The 21,367-nt window shown below is 38.8% G+C and overlaps 1 protein-coding gene across 1 annotated transcript in view; it reads right to left on the bottom strand.

Annotated features, from left to right (window-relative positions):
* Positions 1-14,359: 14,359 nt before the first annotated feature.
* The window catches only part of LOC139729543 (tolloid-like protein 2), a 39,771-nt gene continuing 32,763 nt past the window's right edge, over positions 14,360-21,367 (bottom strand). Inside the window, exons 9-14 of the mRNA XM_071640471.1 lie at positions 20,864-21,232; positions 19,952-19,999; positions 18,508-18,858; positions 17,735-18,100; positions 16,967-17,291; positions 14,360-15,848 (exon numbers count right to left, since the gene is read on the bottom strand). Coding sequence (XP_071496572.1) covers positions 17,011-17,291; positions 17,735-18,100; positions 18,508-18,858; positions 19,952-19,999; positions 20,864-21,232 — 1,415 coding nt within the window. The 3' untranslated portion in view covers positions 14,360-15,848; positions 16,967-17,010. The remainder of the gene's footprint in view (positions 15,849-16,966; positions 17,292-17,734; positions 18,101-18,507; positions 18,859-19,951; positions 20,000-20,863; positions 21,233-21,367) is intronic.

Raw genomic sequence — 21,367 nt, 5'->3', positions numbered from 1 at the left:
TTGCAGAGAAGGAGCACGTAGGTAGCCGGTAGGGAAGCGGAGCCGAACCTCCTACGTACAGGTAGGCCGTAGGCCTATTACAGCACAGACACGCACAGTCAAGACAGTATTTAGCAGGGCTAGCCGGGCTTAGATGATGGTTGGTGAGAGGATGCAAATATTGCGTGGTCGCAATCAAGACGGGACGGAAACAAAAACACTACTCGTATCCTTTCCTTTCACACCGTCATTGAACGATGTTGCGCATGATGAAAGCTGTAACAGTTCTGTTCAGCCCTGGGTACAAGAAAATTAACATTTTGACCACTAGTACACTACAATTTAGTGGGATTTGTATAAATTCAGGAACATCCGTTCAGGACGTCGCCTTACACACAGCGAGAGCTGTACTGCCAACGCTTAGCAACAAATAGACTTGTACCCAGTACATTAGAAAGCACAGGGTAGCAGCCGCGCATAGAATTTCAGTACATCGATACAAAACACCTGGATACACAGTCTATTGAAACCGGTGCGACTTGACCTTTCACACGGTTTACTACAAAACATGTACACATGCGCGGAATTCAAAATGTCTGTTTACCTTCTGTAGCTGTGTATGCACCCAACTAACTGCAATTCAATGATATTTCTGCCATAAGATACAGGTTTCTCTTCCTGTAGTCAATGATATACGTAATTCATTGATTAGGAATGTATGCTGCATATCGCCGTTATTTCACTATTTTCAGCAAGTGTCGTAACAGTGTCGAAGCTGAAACAATTGAATTTATTGAAAGGTAAAATTGGTAGGACTCCAAACGTTAGTCAGAAGGAAGTGCCATCATCATCGCCGCACCGCTCCGCACCGGCAATCATGTTCGACCCTGCCGCTCCCGCTGCTGGGGCTCCGGCCCCTCCCGCCTCCTTGCCTGTCCGCAACTGCAACTGTGGCTCTGGGCCAAATACAGATGAAGGAGGTATTACTCCTTGCGGAGAGGCATCATCTTGGGAAAGGTAAACCTTGAGACTTAATTCATATTAATTTACATTATTTATTATCTCTGCTGTCTTTTGTTGTAGGCCCTACGGTTCTTAAATCGATGTTGTGTAAATTTAGATCTCTAGTATTGTTTTAACAATTTAGATTTTAGTGGTTTCTACGTGTAAAAAAAAAGAAGGCTAAGACTAAGTCAAGTGTATTTGCTGACTGCTGTGTATTGTGTTAAGAACATCTGTCACAGACTATTTCAGTCCGGGAAACCCGCTAATGAGGACCGCTCCCGCGTACGAGGACTGCCCCGCCTCATGAGGACCGCCCCCACGCCTCATGAGGACCGCCCCCATGCCTCATGAGGCCCGGGGGGGGGGGGGGGGGGGGGGGGGAACGCCTCATGAGGCCCCCTATTCACTTCTATTCATCTCACATCTGACGTATAAATTAAAGGACAAGTTCACCTTTATAAACATAAGGATTGAGAGAATGTAGCAATATTAGTAGAACACATCATTGAAAGTTTGAGGAAAATCAGACAATCCGTTCAAAAGTTATGAATTTTTAAAATTTTTGTGCAGCAGCCGCTGGATGAGAAGACTACTGCAGTGTATGAATAACTTGCGTACAACAATATAAGGAAAATATAAAGAGAATTTCACAAAATTCCATCTTTTGAAAAAAGTACACATTCCCCTGACTCGTTACCAACAAATGTTATGGGCAATATTATTCCCCCTGCCTTTAGAAAGAGGCAAGTCAAGAGCTCTTTTATCATGCGAAAAAAGTGAAAATATGTTGAATTTTCTTTTACATTTTCTTTATACTGTTGTACGCATATGACTCACAAGCTGTAGTAGTCTCCTCATCCAGCGGTTCCAACACAAACATTTTAAAAATTCATAACTTTTGCATCGATTATCCAATTTTCCTCAAACTTTCACTGATGTGTTCTACTAATATTGTTGCATTCTCTCAATCCTTATGTTTATGAAGGTGAACTTGTCCTTTAAACACACATGTTTTAATGGGCGCTCTGCATTGGTTGATTAAAACTTGATTTCTGAAAAAAAAACCAGATAGGATTTTTTCTTCTTTTCATCATGGATAGTGGACATGTGTGTGTAACAAAAAATCACCGTGCAAAGTTGCGACAATTTATACGTCAGATGTGAGATGAATAGAAGTGAATAGGGGGCCTCATGAGGTGTTCCCCCCGGGCCTCATGAGGCATGGGGGCGGTCCTCATGAGGCGTGGGGGCGGTCCTCATGAGGCGGGGCAGTCCTCGTACGCGGGAGCGGTCCTCATGAGCGGGTTTCCCGGACTGATTTAGACGGTAGTTAACTAGTGTTTTGATTTGAAGATTGTGCATGTGCTGACCTCAGTTCAAGAACATGATTAATAATAATATGGGTTCAATAGGCCTACCAGGTACAGTGTACAGGAATACAGGTAACCCTGCCCTGCCCTGGGGTGCTGTAATCAGTTAAACATACATGTGTCAGGGTCGCCGATGCAGTTGATTAAACGCAAGGAGTTATTATGTTTGTGATTTGAAATGCTTGCATGTTCTTAAACTGTGACTAGCCTGAATGTGAAACACTCCCACAGTAAACCCCGGGGCGCTCCTTGTACACGTTCGCGTTCGGAGTTTGGGGTGTGTTTTGCAGTTATCCCACAGTATAACTGTATGAAGGTGCACCTGGGGTTACATAGTTTGTTAGTTCATTGTTCCAAATCTGTCATGACAACATGTGTGCAACTTTTCATGGTTTCCCAGGCTGCTTTGAACTTTGGATGTCTCTAAATTTCCTGATTATAATCCTTGACCTGGTTATAAATTCTTTTACACATAGAATGTACTTTATATGGAGCATTTATTAGATATTTTTGCTCATTATTGATGCTGAAATTGAACTTATCATCATAATTCATATTTTTCCTATTTTCTATTCCAATCTCTCAGACTCCTGAGCCTCAGCAATGATGAGGAAGAAATCTTCTTTGGTGCTCAGACTGACAGGGAGAAGCTGAAGGCCAAGAAACTGAGGAGAAAAACAGAGGTATTCAGACCAGGATTCAGACAAACATCAGCTGAAGAGAACGAAGAGAAAAACGCAGTGACAGCTGAGGAGGATGCTATATCTTGTGTGGAATCAAAACTAGATTTTGATGGAAGCAGTAGTGCAGAGAAGGTGTATGAACATTTCAATGGGCAGATGAATACTTTCAGTGAAAATATTGGAAACACTGATTGTTCCCCAAAGAAAAATGGCTTGATGCCTGCAATCGATGTGACTTCACCAGTGGTAAGTGTGATTGCAACACTCCCACAAACCAGCTCAGACAATGGTGTGACATTGTTTAGTGCAGTCGAGGACATAGATGGACATTCTGTATTGAGTGAAGAATCGAGGGAAGATGACATCAATGCCACTTCACGTCATTATGGGCTGCAAAGTAATGGGAAAGAATATGCTGACTGTTGCCAAGCAATGTCTGGTTCACCACCGAACAATTCAAAGGAGGAATCATCACTTGCAATGGCTGTGGAGGAATTTGGTCAAGTTGGGACTAAAGTGGCAACAATGAAGACAGAAAATGAAGACAGATCGCCCCCTAAGCAGCAGTCCTCATCTTTTACCTCTGTAAAGAGCTCTTTAGATGCTGTCATCTATTCCAGTCCTTTACAGGTAAACTTTGAGGTGCAGGAAATACAAGCACAGCAGCCGGTTCATCACGGTCATCCTCAGATTCCTCTTTCTCATTCTGCAGCAAAGGAAAAAGTCACATCAACAGCAGTCAATGCTGAATCATCCTGGAATAAGACGAGGCCACACCCATTTTCAGAACAGCAAACATTCAGCGCATTTACTCCCCTCTCAACCCAGAACCATCCAGAGGGTGTCGGCAGCTCCCATGAAGAAAGTGAGGGTGAGATCAACCACCCTCCTCATCACAGCAATCCCTTCGTAGTCTCGTCTCCTGAAACAACAATCTCACGTTGCCTTGCTGATGGCAAATACTCTTCTACTCTAACTGAGCAGCCAAAGATTTTAGACATTTCACAGAAAGAAAACATCAATCAAGGACCCCAAGCGTCATTGCTGAGTTCAGCTGCACCGCCCTTCGAAAGGCCAATGACCTTATCATCAAAAGTCTTGCAGGTGTCCACTCAACAGCAGCTGAGTGTGTCGCCCTCTGTAGTCAGGCAGCAGCTAATAGAGAAGAAGCGTGCTCTGCTCGCCCAGCTGAGAGCACAGAAGCAAGAACTGAAGGATCGCATCAAGAAAGATAATGAAAAGGTTTGTGCTTAGATTTTGTTCTTAGCAAGAAGTTTGCATCAGATACATAATCCAACTTATCTTCCTTTGAAAATGACTGACATCATGTTAGGCACCTTTTTAGAGCGTTAGCATTAGTGAAAATAAGTTTTATGAGCTAAACCGTTTGTGCGTCATTCCCTCATAAACCATGTTTAATACATTGGCAAAGTGTACATTGTTTGTTTTTTTCGCTATGATATCATTCATACATATATTTTGTATTATATTCAAGGAATTGTCCTCCCAAATTGTTTAAACATTGAATTTGTCAATGTATCACCTCGTATTATGTATTTCCTTTAACTTAGGCATATAATTTACCATTTGCAGATGAAACAAAATCCCAGCATTAGTGCTTTAAGATAGTTCTTAAATGTGAGTTAGGGATAGAAACAACCACTGTAAAAATTTGGATCGGTTAAATATCAATTGTTAAATAGATGTATGTACAAAATGTGAACAATAGTTCTAATAAAAATGTTTCCAGACTAAACCATCTACAATTACGGTTAATTGAGAAAAATACAGATACAACATTTGAACAATCTCCTTTAAATATTTTAGGCTTTATTTCAAAAATTTTATATGATAGGATGTTTTGTGGCACAAGAGACCTACACATATGCATTAAATGTCATATCTTGACAATTTTTTAAATCACTGTTCCCAACGGTAAACAGGATCTTTAATTGATGAGAATAAATGAATGTTTGATTAATTATGATATATATTATATACTTGATTCTCAAAGTTTAGGAGAAAATTTATTCACAGGACATCTGCACACTGTTTGCATGCTGGAAGTATTAACATGTATATGTCCAAACAGGGAAATGATACAATGCTTGCATTTAGTTGATGCAGAATGAAAAGACAATATGGCTGCACTGTCAATACATGTGCATGTATATTTTTGGCCTACATTGTAGAGGTACCGGTACTGTACTTCACTCATTTGAACTTCAAGTCTGATTTGATCTACTGCATATACATACAGTATGGTCATGGAATTTTGTGATGTGTAACACGTGTTATTCTTGGCTGTTTCAGTGTTTTAGCATGAAGCTGGAGAATGCAAAGGCCTTACACAGCAACATGTCTAGAGGTAGCACACCATCCTTGGTGCGACTCCCTGCCCGAGGCTGCAGTGGGCTGGCTGCTCTCACACTGGTAAGTTCTTCACTGACTGGGGGTACTCAGACTATACCCTACCTTCCTAGAATTCCAGCTACACATACATATGTGTAGCAGACATGAACATTGGTATGACAAGTCATTTCAAATGTTAGATAGAAATGATTGGCAGTCTCGGCTCACTATAAACTTTGACTTCTACACATTTATGTGCATAAAAAGTTTTTTTTCTTATAGCTTATTCATTGAGAAATCAATGAAACACTATCATCCATTTGTGCACTTTCCATAAACACAGCTTTCAAAGTTGACAAAGGTCATGTTTTTCATGAATAAGCATTGCTCAGTTACACCTTATTGCCTCATATTTCCAAGAACAGTAACATACAATTTAACTGTTTAAATATTATCTTAAAAGTAACTTTTAAGATGATGCTATTATTAGCATCTAGTGATAGAATTTGGACAAGTGAATTTAAACAGTGTAGTGCTCACTTATTTAATATTAAAATGCAACATACATTTCTGCACATTTCATCTGATAGGATTTTGAGACTGTGATGAGAATAAATGGGTACTTTTCATATTCATGTCAGAGTAAGATGGTATCTCTGTCATGTGTGTTTTATTTTTATCTTCCATTTAGACAGAGCATGAGTTGGAGCTGGTGACCAAACTTCACACCATCACAAATGGCCAGCATGCTGCCACTGAGCAGAATTGGTCTCCCCATCACTTAGTGACACGCAAAACGGGTAACAACCTTTGTCTTCTTGAAGGCATAATTTACCATAAATTGCAGATGAAACAAAAACCCAGCATTAGTACTTCAAAATAGTTCTAATATGTGAGGTAGAGATAAAAACAACCAATGTAAAAATTTGAACCAGTATAATCGATGCTAAGTATTGTTAGAATAGAAATATACAAAATATGAACAATAGTTATAATAAAAATGTTTCCAGACTAAACTGTCTACAGTAATGATTTAATGAGAAAAATAGTGATATCTCCTTATATTTTAGGTTTTATTGTAAACATTTTATATGGTAGGATGTTTTGTAATACAGCTGATCTGCACATAAAATGCATCAAAAGTAATATCTTGAACATTTTTAGAATCACTGCTCCCAAAGATAAACAGGACCTTTAACAGTTGAAGTGTTCATACTGGAAATATGGCTTCTATTTCAGCAGATTCAAGCGCAAACTTGCTCCAAGTGGAAACTGGCTTAGCTATTTTGTGACATTAAAAAAAACTACATTTTTCTTGAAATAGCAGTACATGTAGAGAGTTACTATGTTGAATAGTGTGGGTGAGACACAGTGTGGGTGAGACACAGGGTACCATCAGAGCTTGTCAAGAGAGCCGAGAATCACACTGTATCTATGGATTAAAGTCTAATGCATTCATATTAAACAGATCATTACAAACTTCATGGCATTGTAATACTTTGGGCTTTGCACTGTGCCACAATTTTAATGTTCCAAGTAAGTGAAACTTTCCAACTGTTTCAGCCAATCGTTAGCATTATTTCATCACAGTAGAAAGGTATTCACAAGTAATCTCTTGCGGAAATATTCAATGATTAGACTAATTAATGTAAAGATTTTCTCAGTGGTAGGATAAGATATGTATTCATGTCTGAATCTTTTCCCCATTTCAGGTGGTTCCAGACTTCACTGGCATGAGGACCTGGTCCTAGCAGTAGAGAACCTGTCTAGTCCTAGCAGACCAAGAGGAATAGCCAGACCGATTCTCTCCAAGGTAAGTTTCCTGCTTGACCACCTAACCACATTCTGATGGTTACTCAATGTGTGGTTCCACACTGTGCTTGGCTCAGGCTGATTATGATGAATAACAGATGAACAGACTGGAAGGATTTTCATCAAATTCTCTCATACGATAAAAATCATTAAATTGTAAACATCTATACCCCATCCACTGACATTTTCTGTGGTCATACTTAAACGCTATAAGGTCTCATGCTGAAATGCTGTGACCTTAATTTTTTTTCCATTTCACATCATGTGCACATTATTTTGGAAACCCCATCTGTGATGATCGGGGGTACAATTACAGAAATTATACAAATTGTACATGTTTTTGACCATCGTTTACAAAAAAAAAAGTGGCTGTAGTACCTGATTGGACACTGAAACATTACCTTGAGTTTGATCAAAATCTGCTCATAAGTGTCTGAGATGGGGGGTCTGGAAGTTTCAAAATAGCCTTGGCTATACAGGGTTAAATCACTAAAATAACTGAGAACCGCAAGTCCAGCAGATGTTGTAAAGATTCATGGTATGTGTGTCAATTGTTCTGCGTGGTAGGGGAAATGTCAATGCACCTAAAATGGAGAGTTTGGCATGGAAATTCAGTTTCAAAAGCAACCATTAAATGAAATATTGTGGACTTGACTCATTAATTACCGGTGCATTTTTTTCTTTCAAAGAAAATGGAATAATTTGCTTCAAGAACCTGTCCTTATAGTTTCTTCTGTGCATGAGATGTTGTGACACAAGTTAATGAACTAGGGAAATTCAGTTAGGGTTTCATGTTTCAATAGGTACTATGCACAATGCCTGCAGCCACACACACACACACACACACACACACACACACACACACACACACACACAAGAGTCTTAAAGGACAAGTTCACCCTCATAAACATAAGGATTGAGAGAATGCAACAATATTAGTAGAACACATCAGTGAAAGTTTGAGGAAAATTGGACAATCGATGCAAAAGTTATGAATTTTTAAAGTTTTTGTGTTGGAACCGCTGGATGAGGAGACTACTACAGCTTGTGAGTCATATGCGTACAACAGTATAAAGAAAATGTAAAAGAAAATTCAACATATTTTCACTTTTTTCGCATAATAAAAGAGCACTTGACTTGACTCTTTCTAAAGGCAGGGGGAATAATATTACCCATAACATTTGTCGGTAACGAGTCACGGGAATGTGTACTTTTTTCAAAAGATGGAATTTTGTGAAATTCTCTTTATATTTTCCTTATATTGTTGTACGCATGTGACATCCAAGTTATTCATACACTGCAGTAGTCTTCTCATCCAGCGGTTACTGCACAAAAACTTCGAAAATTCATAACTTTTTAACGGATTGTCTGATTTTCCTCAAACTTTCACTGATGTGGTCTACTAATATTGCTGCATTCTCTCAATCCTTATGTTTATGTAGGTGAACTTGTCCTTTAAAGTGAAGTTTCTGTGACTGTCTCACTTGTATGCAGCAAGCATGGCATGTGTTCATGTGATGTGAATATCAGAAGGTCCTGTACTTTAGATTAAAAAAAAAATAAATAATTGCACATGTTCATTTCAACTATGTGTTTGGTTTGGTGTTACAGCAGAGACACAATCAGAGTGGACGGGAAGCCGTACAGCCTGGCCTACAGTCTGGTGGAAAGCCTGGCCTTCAGTCTGGTGGAAAGCCAAGGGCAAAGCAGCAGCTGTTGTTCCGATGAACATGACCAATGAAATACTGTACATTGTACTTCCAGGCTTGTCATGTCTATCAACCTAGGCTGAAAAGGGGTTTCCTGTGCGACCTTGCTTACACACTGTGTATAGTTGTGCTTTGGAGACAATAGATTGAGTTAGTGGCTGCCCATCAACAAAGGATCATGTAGGTTAAAGAACTCATGATATTTTTGTACCATGAGATCAGTTGCTTTGTCACTGAAAGACCTAAATGTGAGCTTCTGTTTCCCAACTATGTTGTAGCAAAAAAAAACAGACAAAAAGGCCCGAATTCACGAAGGTAGTACAAATGAAACCATGGTTTACACCATGGACAAAAACCATGGAGCGCCAAGTGTCACATGGAATATTTCTTTACGAAATCAGTCATTTCGTCGATGAAATGATTATTTTGTAACGAAATGACAATATTTTGTAACTAAATGAACATTTCGTCCATGAAATGATAATTTCGTCAACGAAATGGTCATTTTGATGACGAAATGACTGATTTCGTAAAGAAATATTCCATGTGACACTTGGCGCTCCATGGTTTTTGTCCATGGTTTAAACCATGGTTTCATTTGTACCACATTCGTGAATTCGGGCCAAAGTGTCAAGGATGAGTCCGTTTTAGTCACTGCTCTCATTACAATGCTCAATCCAGTAATTACATGTACGTATACAACCTGTATTCGCCCAATCATGGTTTGAAAACTGACATTTCTTATGCTGTTTTATGTAATATGCTTTAAAGCTTTTTGTTTTTCATATGCAAATTATATTGTGCTTGAATTCCTCTTGATAACATGTTAGGAAAGTATGGCACATCATAATCATAGAGTCTGTGATAGTAGAATTATGTAAAAAGTGAAAGAAACTTGACTTGATAAATAATCACTGCCTTTTGAACAATGAAAATCATGTGCTTGCTGTATTGCTCTAAGAATTGGTTCCACTCATTAAAATCAGTTGTTTTTTCTGTTTTTTTTTCTTCATTTTCTTATTTTTTTTTCCTAACTCACAAAATCACAAATGGACATGAACCCCAAGATGTCACACATGTCAACCTGACCAATAAGGGGCCCCCCAAAAAATATCATGTTACTTAATGATGCTGGTATGAGCACTTCATGTAAGCTTCACTGCTCACTTTAAAGGGGATGGCTAGTAACCGATCAGTGGGAATGCTGAGGGATGATTGTTCCAATCCTTGTGGGATTTATTTAAGAGTACATTATATGTATCTACTGTTGTGTGAAAATTGTTTGCTTCAGAACGGTCTCATATTCAAGAAATGTGCAGATTAATGCCCCGTCACTGACCAGGGACGCTTACCTGGAAACATTAAACTGCACATTACTTGAATACGAGACCATTCTGAAGCAAATAATTTTCACACAAGAATAGATATATAGTGTACTCTTAAATGAATCCCACAAGGATTGGAACAATCATCCTCCAGCATTCCCACTGATTCCCACTGATCAGTTACTAGCCATCCCCTTTAAATCTTGAATTTAATTTTACAATATTTTATTAGTGAATCATGTTTGACCTAATTTGCTAGTCATGTAATGAATTTCAATATCACATTTTTTAAAACCTAAGTGTATTTCTACATTTGCTTGGATTTCTCTTAACACTACAAGCCTTTCGTGTGAATATCATGTTTTTATTTTCTATGGGGATTGAGCATTTCAACACACAAGAAATAAGTTGAATGAAGAAAGCAATCAGTTGTCTCACGATGTGCAAACGTTGAGACAAACGATGTGCTCAACGTTTGCACATCGTGAGACAGTGATTACTTTCTTCATTCATTCTTCACCACGATGAACCTCTTCCAATCCAAAGAAATAAGTTTGACTAAATTTCCCCTCTTGGTAAATGAGAATTTAGGTTATCAGTGTGCTGTGCTGGGTGTGTGACTTTGACCAGTGTGAAACTAATGACTTTCCCTGACAATTGACCTATAAATGCAGTCACCTTGGAGGAAGACTAGTGCAACACATATTTTCTTTCCTTTAACAGATATGACATGCATGAACGCTTTCTGAATCTTTTGTCTTGAAGAACTGAAATCCGATCTCCTGAAGTTTGACAGCAGTAAACCAGGGACAGAGAGAATGTAGTCCTGAGTCGAAGCAAACATTGTAATCGTGACAGACGTACAATTAAGTTTAATAGCTTTGACTCAATGACACATTGTTTTCTCTTTACAAAAGAAAAATAACATTCTACGACCCCTGTGAGGTACTCTTCATCTTGTCAAAATTCGAATTATTACGACATATATTTTTATGTTTTAATCTGGTTTTAAATGAAGTGAACAAGAAAGAAGAGAACAGCTGTAATAAAACCGCTTTCCAGGCAAAAGAAAAGAGAACCAACTGTTCTCTGGTTTCCCTCAGAAAGGAGTACATGTACATTTTCAAGCTCGTAATTACCGTCAGTAAACGCTACCAGATGTAATCATACACTGTGCTGTACGCATTGCATAGAATGATGATTCCAATAAGGAATTTGTTTCATGTTCAGCCCGATTTGTGGTGTTTATAAAGGGTCTCTGTAAAATTTGCTCTCTCCGCTAGACTTGCTTGCTGTTTATACACGTATTGATTTTGTAAATACAGATGTACAGTCAATGATGCTGGCAGTATCGCATGAATGTTTGATTTTTGTCGTTTATTGTGCGTGTATTGCTGTACAATCCACTGTGACAACATACTATTATGAGCGCATCACTCTTATCATGATGTCTGAGATTTTTACAGGGACACATGTAATTGAAATTTTGTTATAACCGAACAAATAAACAATTTAAAAATCATAGAGCGGATAATGTTACGGCCCAAATTTTTACTTCCTTGTTACCTGAATTTCGTTATACATGTACATGTAATCGTGTTCGTTATAACGAGAGTGCACTGTGTGTTTAAATGAAGAAAATACGTGTACAGGTATCGTGTAGATTTGAGCGTCACATTGCCGTAGACAATTATCATGACAAATCTTTCAGTAGCAGCGCATTCCCCTTATAACGAACACGGTTAATAACAAAATTACGGTTACAACAAAGGACAAATTCAGGCCCCAACATTATCCACTCTACGTTTTTTTTTTTTTTTTGTTTTATTGTTGTTGTTCGTTTTTTTGTTTTTTTTTGGTCCGATTATAATGAAATTTCGATACAATTGTATTCGTAAAGGACTTTGTTATAACGGGCGTCCACTGTATATGTGGGTATACAAGGCCTACATGTATGCAGTATATTATATGGGCATGCATAGATTATAACTTCACACACACACAAGCGCGCACGCTCAAACACACACACAAATATATACAGTATATACACATGTATATATATATACACATGTATATATATACACACATTTTATATATATATATATATATATATATATATATATATATATATATTACATAAAGAGAGACAGGTAGTGGAGGAGATTTCATGGATTCTGCAAAAGTCAGTCATAGCCTACATGTAAAGTGAAAGGCCTACACTTAAATCTACCTGTCCTGAACGTCTATAAGGATCGGTTGGTCACTTCGTCATATCTCCATTGGACTTTAGCTCTTCTGCGCGCGCGCACACACACACATATATATAGTATACAATATATATGAGATTAAAACCTAAAATGGCATTAAAACGCTTTATCCTGGCGAGGAAATTAAGCGCATGTTTTAGAAACAAGACACCAAACAGGTTAGTCATCGCATTCTTCATCAGCGACCAGGATGCGATGTGATGTTAGATTAAAAATCCGTTTCTGAAGCAGAACATACACACAAGGGTATACGTCTGCTCCTGGTCGAGCAGACGTATACCCTTGTGTGTATATATACACACATACATGCATACTGTATATACTAGTAGGCATATACACACACATGTATATACTAGTAGGCATATACACACACAGTATATACAGTGTATTATAATATTATAATCATATGTATAGTATATATGTATGACGCGTATATACACTCCTATTAGTTTTGTTATTTTCTGCTGTCTCTGCCTCTATCATTGTTATTATTACTGTCTTGATCACTGTTGATCATCATTATTATTTTTGTATACAAAATCTATCTCATGTTCTGTATTTCGTCCGATTTATTTAATCCTCAGTCTTGATAAAGGGCAGGGCCCGAAAGCTCGAGAGTTAAAATCAAATTGTGAGGATTCAAAAGCTACGTCTACTGCCTCTTCCTTACTCTCCTATACATATATGTATATATATTTATATATATATATATATATATATATATATATATATATTTTTTTTTTTTTTTTTTTGGGGGGGGGGGGGGGAGGGGGGGACAGTATTTCCAGAGACATGGAGAAGCTTTACAGTATAAAGGAGAATGGAAACTAATTTACATGCGTACAATATCATTGTATAATCATGTAAATGCAGGAATATTAGCTCAGTGCACTCCAGTTATAAAGAACACGATTATAACGAAATTCTCGTTAATACAAATTGAGGTCCTAAATTATCATTTATATCTCTATAGGGCCTACTTTACTGCTTGGCTAAAACGAAATTTTGATAGAAAGAAAGAGAACTTCGTTATAACGGGAATCGCGTGTAAGACGTAGTCTCAGAGAAGTTTGAGAAAAATCGGACAATCCGCTTTTCAGAAAAGAAAGTATGATTTTTTCTTTTCTTTTCCGGCACCGTCGTTGCTGGATACCATGCGACGACTACAAGAATACGTGATGTCACACTTGGACAACGCTACAAATCTAACATAGAAAATATTTTGAGATTTCCACAAATAATTTCATACGAAAAGCGTAAATTCCTTCCAATTCTTTATGACACAATTATGTAGAAGGTAATCCGTACGCTGTACAGGTATTCCGCTTGCCTTCTAAATGAGGTAAGCCAAGAGCTCATTCATTATATTTTTATATCCCCTGAAAACATTCCATTTTACTTTACATAGTCCTGTACTTGTCAACTACTACATCACGAGTGGCAGTGTAGTCTTCTTTTCCAGCGACGGCGATACCGGAACGTTAATATTTCAGAACGTTTGCATGAATTATCCTATTTTCTTCAAACTATACACTTGTACTAATGTGCAGTGTATTCTGCGAACATTTCTGCATTCACTCAATCCATATGCACGTATATACGGTACACTATATTTGGGTTTCATATTTCTAGCTGGCTGGTGACATTTGATACTGTAGTACGAAATGGGCATTTTTAGGGGTCTAATGTATGAAACGAGTGCTACAATAGACAATGTATTGCAATGCGGTGATAAACTGTATAGTCAAGTGGTCATACATTTGTCATGGTTGTTCGGCTTCTTTCAGCACTTGTATACACAATCATCTGCAAGAGCCAAGGCACAAAACAGGTAAGTGAGGCTAGATTAGACTGGGATGTTTTTATTGAAAACCGAAAGAAAATAAAGCATAAATTCAGACCATTTTACAGAATAGTTTCGAAAGATCAAACAAAATCTGATATACAAGTGTACTTGTTTTTCTTCGGATGTCGATAATTATGAAAGTACATAAACAAACCACCCATTACCCGACTGCGTAGTTTATATTTTAAAATTTGATGCAGAAAGAGTATTCTTCTAACATTAAGAATTATAAAGAAGATATCAGTGTAATTATGCCGTTGTTTTGAGATATTCATAACAGTGAACAACTTTTCACGTGGAAGAGAAGGATTTTTTTTTTTACAGTTCTTCAGTCTTTTGTCACGAAACTAAAATCTGGCCTTGTTGAATATCAGTACTGGCTGGGGCAAATAATTTTTTAAAAAGGGCCTCATTTTTGTCATAAAAGAACAACCCAACACCGATTCTACGTGTAAAATGTGGGATACAGGCATAAGACTACCAGACAATAAACTACACACAGCATGGATCTAAAAACCAACCATGGTCCGGAAATAAAACATTATGTATATCAAAGTTCATCTGGGTCTAGTGTCAGCTTCTGATTTTGAAAACTTTGTACAGCATTGAAAACAAATCACAGGCTAAAAGCTATTTTTTTCTACAGTTAAAAATATGCTACTTGGAAAGTTAAAAGCCTACATCTGCTATAAAGACCAAAGTACGCACAAGCCTTTAAATATAAAACGTTTTGAAATTTGCATAAAATCTATTTGCATTTCAACAAACGGCAAAAGGATTTGGACCAGGTAAAATTCCCCCATTTCCTTTATAGATATTACAAGAATGACTATGTTAGGCGTTTATACCCTCAACTAAAAACCATATACAAGTAATGTGAAAAATACCGGCAAGATAGTACGTATGGTATAAAGTACTTTTGTGGTACAATACATAATCATAGCGCAACACTTAAATAAAGTACGACGGCTAGGCAGGGGCAAAATACTTTCATGCTGTTTTTTTAACACCAATCAAGGAGGTTCTACTTTGTACACACGTTTCAATTTCCCCATTGCAAGTGTTTTGGGTAAAACAAGATAAAATCAGGCAAAGATGAGTGAACAACAGAATACAGATTGGAAAGCATGGAAACATATACTGTTCGTCACATCAAATCTGCTTTTCTTTCTTTTTTCCTTTTTTGGGGTTTTATTTACGTATTTTCCCCGCTCTTTCATCGAAAAATAGAAAAGGAGTAGAGACAGGAGTGAAAGTACAATTACTAAGCATGTTGCTCCTGCCTAATTGCTTATGGATACAATGTACAGATTTACATTACCAGTTACAATACATTACACAATGATTTGTCTTATTCACTTATGAATTTTCAATCTCCCCCTGTCTGTGTGTGTTGGCCATTGTGACGTCATTTGCCATGGACTCAGAATACTTCCCTTCACATTCATTCACGAACAGCTCCATTCGTCAGCCATGACCAGTCCGAAAATACGAGTTTACCTGTTTATATAAATAAACACTGAGAAAGTTGTTCATTTATATGGTGATTTTACATGTAAATGGTCAGTTGGATAAGAGAACACATTTGGCGGACTGCATCTCCAACATTTTAACGTTTGAAAAGAATATCTTTCTATGATATATGCGTCAAAAATGACAATAAACAGACTATGAGTACCCACGATCATAATTATATGCATTCTTGACGCATTGATAAAATTGCTGTGCAGAATGCCGACCAGTATAATCAAGATCTTCACAAAACTCATTTCACATGAATGTCATGTTAAGATGCAAACATCATACACGCCCAATAATAGTTTTGTAAACTGCAGTCTATTTTGTGCAAATGCAAACCCACACTTTGAAAGAAGAGTCTTATCAACCAAGGTTGCCGATTTGAAACTGAAGGAGAAAAGAAAATATGAATATTGTCGTAAAATATTGATTTTTTTTTATAGATAGGGTAATGAATTAAGGAGAAATATATAACAAGAGGTGAAACGTCAAAGCTTTTGATTTACATGACTCACGTGACATACTTGAAGTGAAATTGACACTTTCTGCGCATAAATCAAGTTCAGGATCACGTGGGCGCACATTCTTACAACAGCTATATTTCGGATATATATCTTCCTCTTTTGGCTCAGTACCTTACTGTGTGTACAAATTTGATGTAGTAAGATTAATGGAGAAACTTTAAAAGTGTAAATATGATTATTGTGTGATCAGATCTACAGCAGATGCGTCACTATGTGGTCTAATCGACTACATGATTTCAAGAGGTTTGCGGAAAAGACCCACGGTAAGCTTATTTCGCTTTGCAGTTCGCGTCGATACATGTAGTTTTAATGAAAAGAACCTAACAAGAGCAAGAAAAGAAAAAGAGATTTAGCTGCCCTACTTTGAAAAATTTTAGTTATCATGTAGATTCGACCATTCAATCGCTCTCCTTATTGCAATCAACATGTTTTACGCGCATGCGAAATACTGAGTTCGTTCACGTTTCGAGTATGTCATCCCTAAATAATTGATGGTGATGGTAGCATCTACGGAATCAAGAGCAACATAACATAAAGGGTTTATAGTAATTCCTTCAGTCAGATTTGTTATATTACCTGCGTGACCGTATGCTATGACATAGAGGCAGAGACTCCCGTCTTTACACGGCGAAGCCCCCTTGGGAGGAACTCGCCTCGTTGGTCTGGGGCAAAGTCTCCTCAGCCGCCGGAGATGAGTAGTCAAAGTCAGTCATAGTGTACTGGTTGTCTGCTCCTGGATTTTCACCACTGCCAGTTTCCCCGTAGTAGTACCAGTCGGGACCAGGACCCACGCCTGACCAGTCATCGACCTCCTGGTAGATGACAGGTTTGAATGGTTTCTTGGTGGTGGTCGGGGGCATTGTTGGTGGCACGAACACTTCGCAGCGGGCTCCCGAGTCGTCTACCGAACCAAGAAGTGAAACACGAGACATGAAACGACTGAAGTATAGTATATGCAGCTACAAAGCTCTTTAACTCCTTCCCGTGATTGCTAAATAAAGTTACATTTTTTTCTTTTTCTTTTTGCTTGTCAGCTGAAGAAACCCGGAAGTGGAATCAGAAAGTTGCGCTGAAGACCCCCCCTTTTTTTTTTTTTGTTGTTGTTGTTGTTGTGTTTTTTTTTGCTTGTTAGCTGATGAAACCCGGAAGTGGAACCAGAAATATAAACGTACCCCCCCCCCCCCCTTGAAAAAAAAAAAGCTGGTGACGGCCCTGAAACTGGAAAAAAAAATCACACGAGAACTGGTCTATTATGGCGCTCTAATTATGAATGAAAAAGGAAACACACACAAAATCAAAAAAAAAAAAAAAAATTACAAAGAAAAAAAAAATAACACATCTGACCAGCTGGAGTGGTTGCGTCAGCAAAATTGATGAGGAAGCCCTGGTAAGTGTTGACCTCGTTGGAATGGAACCTCATCCACACTGCATTGCGTCTGGAGAAAAATCGACCGGGAGGCGGTACACCGTAGCCGCTGTGGTTCCCCACGATGATATCCCCACCTTCCTGTAGACAGCCTTCTCCGATGCTGAGGTAGTCCAACATCCGGGCCTCTGTGGTGAACTCCAGGAAGTTGACTTCTATCCTGCGACCAGGCGCCCCGTTGATCTGGTAGTAGCAGTTTTGGTTGTCGAGGTAGTTGTAGGGAAAGTTTGGGGAACCGATGGTCAGCGACCCGTCCGTAGGGATAAACAAATATCCACCGCACTCTACAGTTGAACAACAGTAAGAGATTGTTCAGCAGCCACGTTTCAGAGTCCCGTCTCTTGCAAAGTACACACTGAGACAATAACCGGGAGTTTACAAATACTGTATCGTTTTATTTGATATGCATAAAACAGCACAACTAGAAACGAGGGATACAAATATATATTCTCGTTTAATTTGATACACCTGACAAAACAGTTTCAAATCAAGGGCAAGATCTAACAGAACTCATATAATATACAAATTAACGTATCATGTAATTTTGTCCGGGAACTTTGTTCATAACATGCGTATAATGTAGTGTTGTTTTAAGTGTGGATGTCTACAAATTTATTATAGGGTGGTGGATGGCGTGACTGAGAATCAGGCATCATAAAGTTTGTGACACAACGCAGAACAATTTTCTCACCATTATAGGGGAGTGCCTCTATGATAGCGGTCCAACCAGAAAATTCGTTGACGGAGTCGGTAACAAATCTCATCCAGATTTTGTTAGCCACGGTCCTGATCTCCTTGGGTTTGTTTCGCCCACTGTGAGTCAGGAAAATACTACTCTCCTCGTCTGGATCGGTGCCATTACCCATGAAGAGGATATCACGAGAGCCCTCTGTGTTGAACTCGGTGAAGAAAATGCGCACGCGGCCGCCGAATGGGATATCAACTTCCCAAAGACAGTCCAAGAACTTCCGGTACGGTCTACCGGGTGAGTTGATGACCAGCTTGGTGCTGAAACGTCCTCCCGTCACCTCTCCACCACAATCTGTTTCGAAAACAAAACAGATTCACAATATGTTTGTTTGTTACATAAGAAGAATACTCGGCACTTTCAGGATGGCTGTGCCACATCAACAGGTTTCATTTGTTTGTTTGATTAGTATTTTCACATGGTTACTAAATTCGTCTCAGCATTATACCACATCAAACTGGAGAGTAGCTATCAGCAGTCCCCTTTGACACATTCTTCTCAGATGTTATAGAACAGGCTTTGCCAGAAATCATCTACTTTCAATCTATCTCTTTAATAAAACTACTCTCCTTTCAGCAAAATATATTACATTATATTCTCTAGTGAGCCAGCATCAATGTCAGTAGCCGAAGAGTAAAGGCCCGGGAAAAATATTTTTGAATGAGATACTATAAGAACAAGAGACTCGCGGGTCTAGCGCTCACCTGAGTATCACAAGTTCAACTTTCACGCAGTCACTAATCTAAAGTAAACACAGCTCTACCAAAATTTGACCAGGCATTTTCAAGTAGAAGATGAACGTGTACAATTAGGGCCCAAATTGGGATCCCCCCTCATAGTATCAATTTTAGCTTTATCACTTCTGGTTCTAGAGAAGAACACTTAAGATTCCTTAATTTGGGGGGGGGGGGGGGGGGCAGGAGCATGGTGCCAATTTTAACAAATTGAGATCTTAACCCCCTAGGGTTGCTACCTGCCAAGTTTGGTGAACATTCATCATGAGGTTTTCAAGAAGAAGATTAAAATTTACAATTTAGGCCCTAATTTGGACCTCCCCACCCCTCCCCCCCCCCTACCCGTAAAAAAAAGGGGGGTGGGGCATGGTGCCCAATTTAACAAATTGAGATCCTAACCACCTAGGGATGCTACCTGCCAAGTTTGGTGAAAATCGGTTCTGGGGTTTCCAAGAAGAAGATGAAAATGAAAAAAAGTTTACGCACGACGCACGACGCACGACGGACGCCGGACGAAGAGTGATCGCAATAGCTCACTTGAGCCTTCGGCTCAGGTGAGCTAAAAATGATTGTGATGATGTGTTTGATGATAACTTGAGATGCTGATGTTAATTCGTTTCTCCTCACCCCATTCAAAATATTAAATTGCTTACTCGTGTCTGGCTCTCTCGTTGGCTTGGCCTCAGGAGTGTAGTTCGAAGCTAATATAGAAAGGGAGATAACACTTACAATATTAGCGTCACGGACCCAAATGTCGTACAGTGTAACAAACATTGACCATAAGTGAACGAGACACTGAGGTGAAAACACAATATATATATATATATATATATATATATATATATATATATATACAAAACAAACTACGAAAGTCATTACGCATGAGCGTGAAAAAGGACACGGTCACAATAGTACCATGTGGATTTAGAGAATATTGCTCCGCACTTTGTTTCTATATGATATGTACATAATAATCCTACTAAAGTGTTGGGCAGTGGCATGAGTGTGGGAGGTACAGAGCTCTTTTTACCGTGCCATACAACCCCTCCCTCGTTCAAACAGGACATTCTTTTTGGTTAACTTGGAGCATAGGCACAGATCACAATAAATTTCTATTGGCAGTGATAGGAATTCATTTTAAACGGTCTTGACGACCAAAACGTCGAAGTTGGCAAGGAGGTGGGGGGGGGGGGGATTACGGAGGTTTCTGACATATGGATTGTGAAGACCTCAGTTGAAATATATGGTTAAAATTTGAAATCGATTTGAACATAGACATCTCCTCACAAAGCCCGAATGATATCACCTTGTCAGAGAGAACAAAATAAAACAATTATTGAATTGAGAGAGAGAAATCAGAAGAGGTTTACAGAGAGAAAATAGAGAAGGATGAAGGGCCATAGAGTATGAGGAAGAGAAGAGGCGGAAAAAGATAACGACGAGTAAAAAGAAATACAGACACCTGAAGATGAAAACAAGAAAGAAAATGGAAGAAAACATTCAGAAAAAAGGCAAAGCAAGGTGCACGGAGTTTACTGTTAATAAGTAGACTCCAAACAACGTACAAATAATGGAAGTGTCTGAAATCTCCACTTTGAATCCACGATCGATGACCGATGCATCTGAGCGGAAGTAGATCCACGCCTCGTTCGTGGGCGAGTCAAAGCCGGCTGGATCGGGTAGGGTATTCCCACTGTGGCTCTGGATGACGTAATTGGAGCCATCGCGGGCAGGCGACGGCCCGATGCCAGCACTGACAGTGTCGTATTTTTTCTCCGTTGAGAACTCTTTGAAGACAACTGATACAAGCCTCTCTGGGTCACCCGTAAACTTCCAGATGCAGTTGAGGTTGATACGGTAGCCGAGGTCAGGAAAGAGTGGAGAGGCGACCACGATGGAACCATCTCGTGGAATCGCGATTTCACCTCCGCATCCTAAAAGGCACGTGACAAGAAACCGAAAGTGCTCGTTTAAACCAATGTATAGTATCATGCCAGATTTGTGTGGAAGGTGAAGTGACGCCTTCAATTGATTAGTGCGATGTTGTTGACGTCAGTTCCCCGATATTA

This window comes from Diadema antillarum, unplaced genomic scaffold (assembly GCF_040938485.1).
Source record: "Diadema antillarum isolate AM-2024a unplaced genomic scaffold, OU_Dant_1.0 seq00000244_RagTag, whole genome shotgun sequence".
Classification (NCBI taxonomy): Eukaryota; Metazoa; Echinodermata; class Echinoidea; order Diadematoida; family Diadematidae; genus Diadema; species Diadema antillarum.
The sequence above is the reverse complement of the archived record's forward strand: the minus strand, read 5'-3'. Positions and strand labels throughout refer to the sequence as shown.